Source organism: Zea mays, chromosome 6, assembly GCF_902167145.1.
Source record: "Zea mays cultivar B73 chromosome 6, Zm-B73-REFERENCE-NAM-5.0, whole genome shotgun sequence".
Classification (NCBI taxonomy): domain Eukaryota; kingdom Viridiplantae; phylum Streptophyta; class Magnoliopsida; order Poales; family Poaceae; genus Zea; species Zea mays.
The window spans coordinates 25,410,827-25,418,274 of record NC_050101.1 but is presented as its reverse complement, the minus strand read 5'-3'; the positions used below and the strand labels follow the sequence as shown (position 1 = coordinate 25,418,274).

Sequence of the window (7,448 nt, the reverse complement as noted above, 5' to 3'; positions counted from 1 at the left end):
TTTATGTATGGCCAGAACCACAAATTGATTATAAAACATTTTCTCATGACGGTATAACACATATTTTGTATATAAGTTATTGTAGTATATTGTTATTATATATTCTCGTTGCAACGCACGGGTACTTAGCTAGTTATCATTAAGGCAACAATCAAAGGGCTCAAAACTAGCCAATGCTCTGAATACTACGCTAGAAAGCCTCTACAAAACATAGAGTTGTTTTGGAAGATGAAAAATATATTAGAGCACGCAATGGCTTTTGACAGCATTGATAGGAACAACAAAAATACAAAGGTATCATCAGGGTCTTCAATAGGAATGCAAGGCATGTTCAAAGCATCTAGAGTGCATCTCAGTTTGATGGGGGAACCAAACTTCCACAAACTTCAGCCACAAGACAAACTTCACATAGACCCCAACAAAGCCAGCAAAGTGGTTTTCGAGGTGGTTCAACACCTATGTGAAAGGGGGCAGCACCTTCAGAGGTAGGTACTCCAACAATGGTATGATCCAAGGATATAGTCACTAGTGGCACATACAAAAGCATAGTCAGGCTAGTACAAGGCAAGAGTTTGAAGCCTAGATGTTTAATAGATTGGTTCCACCAACAAAGCACATATTCCTAATCATGGGAGGATCAAGCTTCATACCACTCAATAAGAGACAAAAGAAAGAACTTCAGTGGAAGGTCTAACATATAGGTGTTCAAGGGTCATATATCAGATTCAAGTGGTCCAACATATAACTTTCACTTAATATGACCTTCAACTAAGATATTACCCACACAACATAGGTGTTGGCCGAGGGTCTAGATTTAGTTTGTGCATTTATGCACGAAGGAGATCTTGTGCACAAGATATATTTCCGGTTGATAAAGGCTAGCTAGGTTGGAATCAACGTAGCACACACAAGTTTAATTAGTTCAAGTCCAATCGTTAGATTCAGGCGACATACTAATAAATAAAGGTTAACTAGCAAAGAGTTTATACTTGAGTATAGAATATAAAACATAAAAACATATATGTTTTGTTGGTTAGGTAAATGTGAATATGGGTTTTGAACCAATAACTATAGTTTAAATTCCCTGTTGTCCATAATTTATAGTTTTTTACCATTTAAATGTGAGAGAGCAGTAAAGAAGGCGACAAAATTTTCTTTAAGGGTGCGTTCGATTTATTCTTAGACAAACGAACACATCCTAAGAATTATTCAGTTAAGGATGGATTTTAAGTCTCTCCCTACAACTAACTGAACATAACCTAAATATTATTCACTGCACAGCTTAACTTCCCCTTCTTTTTCTTCTGGTAGTTTTTCCATGGCAAACGAAAATCACGTTGATAATACTCCCTCCGTTCTTTCTTATTTGTCGTGTTTTCTTATTTGTCGTCTTTTAGTTCAAAATTTTTATTTGGCGTGTTTTAGTTCAACTCAATATCTAGGTTCGTAATCTTCAGTAACCACATGTTAGTCATTCTATAGCACCTTTTTTTGCAGGTGTTGCCATAACCACAGGGTGCCGGACTTTATTAGCATTCTATCCCAACTTAGTTTTTTTACCAATCTTTTCTCGCAGTTATGACAGGCTCAGTTTACCAAAGGTTTAGTGGTAAATTATGACACCAACCACACATCGTCTGTATGCAAACAATGTGTAGAATACAGCACTTGTCCACAAGTACAAAGAATTGCACAACAATTACCAAACGTGCGTTCATCCTGCAGTGATGCACATCATTGACTGCCCAATTTACAAACATGGTACCGATGGACCAAACTATGGGAATTCATTGTACATCACAATCTGATGGATGAAATGAATACTCCATTCCAAATTATAAGTTGTTCTGTTTTTTCTAAATATATAACTTTTACTATGCATCTGGAGGATACATCGTAAAAGCTATGCATCTAGAAAAAACTAAAACAACTTACGATTTAGGGTAAAAGGAGTACCAGGTTAGCTCCTCCAGCTACAGGGCACAAACTGATCTTGTTTCTCACAACTAAGTCAAGGCATTGAGTTGTGGTCTCCCTGGTTCAAGCTACAACTCTGCAACACGACAACTTCAACCCATTATACCATAAACATTTTCATATGCATTTGCCAGTAACAAAACGTGGCTGAGTACCTGCTCCATCCCCATGACAAGTTGGTGGCGAAGTCTAGATACTCCTAGTTTCTGCCAAATTTATGTCCTCATCAATAAACAACATCACAGCTGTCATTACAAGCCTGTTAAATTCAATAGAAAATGCGAGCAGTTAGATTATGCAACATATTGTTCTTAGCTGGCAGGGAACTACTTGCTAGAACAAATTCCAAAATAAGTAACAGCATATGCAAACAATTAATCTGCCACTACCAAAATCAGTAAGGTAGGTATATCTAAGGCCACGCCTATAATACTGAATAATATTGCTCATGGTTGTTTGTATGCTTGAAGACAGAGTGAAGACAACACCATATTTGATTTCCCAAGTCATATTCTCACTAACCCTTCAGTACTCTCTTCAAACCACCAACAAGTGTGTAGACTTCAGAATATTTTCCAATGAGAAAACTAAGTTGACTTACAGAATAAAAACATTAATATAAAGAAATTTCTGTTCTTACAACATGGAAGGAACGGTATGGAGACATGGCCATTTATCATGGTTTCATAATGTCCTAGATGTTTTTTAATAACTGATATCATTTAGCACTAGCAAATGAATGCATATTGTATTCCGATTCCCTCAAATATTAATTAAGATATAACCTAAGTCAAACCTGTAAATAGTTATAATAAATAGGCAGAAGTAGAAGGCAAGCTTGATCATCCTGTACTTCTTCTCGTCACTTAATTGTCTAAAAATTTCAGTGACATCTACAAGATGTTTCCGAGCCAAATACCTGAATAAAAAAAACTAGTTCATATTCATTCAGATATTAAAGCCTGGCAAAAATTAAATTTAGAAAAGCATCTCAGATATCCCACCAAAATAAGTTCACTAGTTCATGAGATCAAAACTAGTTCCAATGCCAGGGGGCATTATACTTAATCCTCAACAGTGGAAAAAAGAACTCTAAATCAACTGAAAACTCAAGCAGAGTGCTTAGAAACTATTGTCATGACTGTAAAATTTCAAGAACAGGGTCAAGGGAGATTTTCTTTCCACATGTAACAATAAAAAATTGGGTGCTTGCTCATATCTGATGGACTAAAATCAGTTGTCACCCAGAGAATAGTCCAGCTAAATTATAGCTGTACCCTACCAGAACAAACTAAGAACCACTTTCATTAATCATTGTTAAGCCAACTATATGTGGAATCAACAGTTCATGCTGAACTGCTGAATACTAAATAATTACAACAAAAATATTACTTATGGTTCTTCTCTAGCACATACTAGTAAAAATAAAAAATATATATATCTCAGCAAATAAAGTGCACATAGCATGATTCAGAGTTGTCATATTCCAGCAATAATAAAAGTTAAATAGCTAACAAATTTTGGTAGTGAGGCCTACAAAATCTGGACAGGTATAATACTAGAACAGGTGCACTACCTTCTCCCATTTGTTAATACCATGATCAATATTCTCCCATTTTCAGAGAAGGAATTGCTCCAGGACCAGACAATACACCATGGCCCAGAACAAGCAGATAACTACAAATTATCACTCTAGAAGCATAACATCACAATCTCTAAATTCTAAAATATATATATTCTTACTTAGCTGTTTCATTGAGCCATTGAGAGTTGTAGATCATTTTAAATATTATTTAAAGATGTGAATACAGCCAAAAGTATGAACAGCATGATATCCAATGCTGAATATCATGAGTATTCTGCCAGAATTAACATCAACCCAAAGCAAGTAATACATACAGTTTGACATGGTAGTATGTTACTGGTGTCATGACTAGAAACGGGAACCAATGCAATGTCAAGAGGAAAGAAGCACACAGGGCCCCTTGGAGTGAGTATTCTATCAGCACCACAGCGTTGATGCGAGACGATGAATCATATGGGTTGATATAATCATACTCCAAATCTGACAGACAGATAAGCTGGTATAAAAGCAGAAAGAAAAAAATCAGTTGAATAAATCAGCAAGACTGGATCAGGTAACAAGAGGCCAGGCAAATCAGTCCATAAATGACTAAATTTACTTATAAACACTACAAGTCGTGTATCAATATTGAGGGCCCTTTTTGGATACAACAGCTAATTATTAGCTACCTAAAATGAGCTAAAATTAGCTTTAGTGTATCCAAATAGGAGGGCTAATAAACAGGCTGATTTTTAGTCAAGCCTTCAACCAGTTGTTAGCCAACTAGCTAGCCAAACTTTAATTTGAGCTAATTTTTAGACCAATTAATAACTACCACTAGCTCATCCAAACAGGCCCTAAATATGAGCTGTTTTGCTGCCAACTGCCATCATGGTTAGGCTTTATTTCTGATCTGGTGAGGCTGAAGTCACTGATCAATCATGTTGAGAGCTTTAGACACTATAAGTGGTGATGACTCAACTGCCACAGATGACAAGCTGGTTTGACACCAAGTAAAGGAATACAGTCATGAGATGTATGATTACATCAATCAAGTCCTAGCAGGTGGAACTAACATTCCAAACAGAAAAAAAGGCAGTAGCAGCATGAACAAGATACCGCCTTATAGAGAAAAAAATCAAGATTTACAAAGACGATTTCTTTTTGCAATTTTATAACAGAATCTAGGAGCTAGAAGTCGACAGGAAAAATATATTTTCTCTGGAAAAAGAAAGAAAATCCGGGAGTTTATCTCGTCACCATCCTCCGCCGAATGAATGACGAGAAGAACACCATTGACTAAACTCCGCATCAAATCCCCACAAAATCACGGCAGCCTTAGGCCGAAAGCGGGCAGAGCTTCGCCGATTGCGCGCAAGATTTGGACCACACTCTAACTTCAAAAAAAAAAGATTTGGACCGCACTCGCCGTCACAGGGTGAACAATTAATAGATGCAACAGGGTTGTTAGGCTTGCCTGGTATGCGGTGAGGCCGATGAGGACCATGACGGAGACGAAGGAGAAAAGCCACAGGATGAGCTCCACAGACATGGCTGCCGTGAGGGTTGACGACTCCTCGCCAACAGCCTGGCGAGCAATCGATCTAAGAACGCTGGCGCTCCGTCCGCTTTGCTTCTCGCGAGGGTTCCAAATGGATGGGCCCTAGACCAGCTTGGTGACTCAGCTCGCCCCGCGGATACAATGGCGCTGTGGGCGCTGGAGACGGGAGAAGCGGCGGCGGCGGCGGCGGGTTGGGATGGGGAGACCGAGAGATGGGAGAGGATGGGTCCTGCTTTGCTACTTGCGTTGCGTGCGACGAGAGTGGGTCAGATATCCACAGCGTCACACGGTACACTGCTGTATGCTGCACTGCATGCCATTCGAAGGCAGTACAAACGACAGTTCACTCCTGACTTTTGGACCTTTTTTCTCGTACACGATGAGAAAAAAGATAGTACTTTCCGTCCTAAAAAGAAATCGAAACTTCTAAAATTTTATTGAAATATATTGTTGGTATAGATATTGTGTCGTACTACAGTGTAATTAGAAGTTTAACTTTCTGTTTTATAGACCATCATATGTCTTAAGTATATTTGGTAGTTTAGATATTCTTCTAAACTATTATGTATGTTAATGATATTTGCTAGTTTAGAATTTTAGATTTTATGTCTCATAAATTGATATATATATATATATATATATATATATATATATATATATATATATATATATATATATATATATATATATATATATATATATATGTCGGGGACCATAATTAGGGGTACCCTCAAGACGCCTAATTCTCAGCTGGTAACCCCCATCAGCATAAAGCTGCAAAGGCCTGATGGGTACGATTAAGTCAGGGATCAGTCCACACGAGTGACTCGATCACGCTTCACCCGAGCCTAGCCTCGGCCAAGGGCAGCCGACCTCGAGAGACTTCCGTCTCGCCCGAGGCCCCCTTTTTATGGCGGACACATCACCGGCTCGTCCGAGGCCTTGGCTTCGCTCAGAAGCAACCTTGACTAAATCGCCACACCGACTGACCAAATTGCAGGGGCATTTAACGCAAAGGTGGCCTGACACCTTTATCCTGACACGCGCCCCCGGCAGAGCCGAAGTGACCGCCGTCACTCCACCGCTCCACTGGCCAGTCTGACAGAAGGACAGCGCCGCCTGCGCCACTCCGACTGCAGTGCCACTCGACAGAGTGAGTCTGACAGGCAGTCAAGCCTTGCCAAAGGCGCCACGGCGAACTCCGCTCCGCCCGACCCCAGGGCTCGGACTCGGGCTAAGACCCGGAAGACGGCGAACTCCGCTCCGCCCGACCCCAGGGCTCGGACTCGGGCTAAGACCCGGAAGACGGCGAACTCCGCTCCGCCCGACCCCAGGGCTCGGACTCGGGCTAAGACCCGGAAGACGGCGAACTCCGCTCCGCCCGACCCCAGGGCTCGGACTCGGGCTAAGACCCGGAAGACGGCGAACTCCGCTCCGCCCGACCCCAGGGCTCGGACTCGGGCTAACACCCGGAAGACGACGAAACTCCGCTCCGTCCGACCCCAGGGCTCGGACTCGGGCTAACACCCGGAAGACGACGAAACTCCGCTTCGCCCGACCCCAGGGCTCGGACTCCGCCCTGGCCTCGGCCGAACGACTTCCGCCTCGCCCGACCCCTTGGCTCGGGCTCGGCCACGGCAACGGAAGGCAGACTCAACCTCGGCTTCGGAGGAACCCCCACGTCGCCCTGCCTAGGGCACAGACCGCCACGTCAACAGGAAGCGCCATCATCATCCTACCCCGAATCGACTCGGGTCACGGAGAACAAGACCGGCGTCTCATCCGGCCAGCTCCGCCGGAGGGGCAATGATGGCGCTCCACAAGCTCTATGACGACGGCGGCCCCCAGCTCTCTTACGGAAGCAGGACGACGTCAGCAGGGACTCGACCGCTCCAACAGCTGTCCCTCCGCCAGGCTCCGCCGCACCTCCGACAGCCACGACATCACGCCAGCAGGGTGCCCAGATCTCTCCGGCTGCCACATTGGCATGTACCTAGGGCGCTAGCTCTCCCTCCGCTAGACACGTAGCACTCTGCTACACCCCCCATTGTACACCTGGATCCTCTCCTTACGACTATAAAAGGGAGGACCAGGGCCTTCTCAGAGAAGGTTGGCCGCGCGGGACCGAGGACGGGACAGGCGCTCTCTTGGGGCCGCTCGCTTCCCTCACCCGCGTGGACGCTTGTAACCCCCCTACTGCAAGCGCACCTGACCTGGGCGCGGGACGAACACGAAGGCCGCGGGACTTCCACCTCTCTCACGCTCGACTCCGGCCACCTCGCCTCTCCCCCCTTCGCGCTCGCCCACGCGCTCGACCCATCTGGGCTGGGGCACGCAGCACACTCA

General features: G+C 43.6%; 1 protein-coding gene across 1 annotated transcript; it reads right to left on the bottom strand.

Annotated features, from left to right (window-relative positions):
- Nucleotides 1-1,594: 1,594 nt before the first annotated feature.
- LOC100282018 (uncharacterized) lies at nucleotides 1,595-5,372 on the bottom strand. The gene is made up of 5 exons (NM_001371814.1): nucleotides 5,019-5,372; nucleotides 3,877-4,058; nucleotides 2,774-2,896; nucleotides 2,133-2,236; nucleotides 1,595-2,053 (listed from the first exon to the last, which is right to left on the bottom strand). Exons 1-4 carry the CDS (start codon nucleotides 5,091-5,093, stop codon nucleotides 2,167-2,169), a joined length of 450 nt encoding a protein of 149 aa, NP_001358743.1. The 5' UTR covers nucleotides 5,094-5,372; the 3' UTR covers nucleotides 1,595-2,053; nucleotides 2,133-2,166.
- Between the last annotated feature and the right edge of the window lie 2,076 nt (nucleotides 5,373-7,448).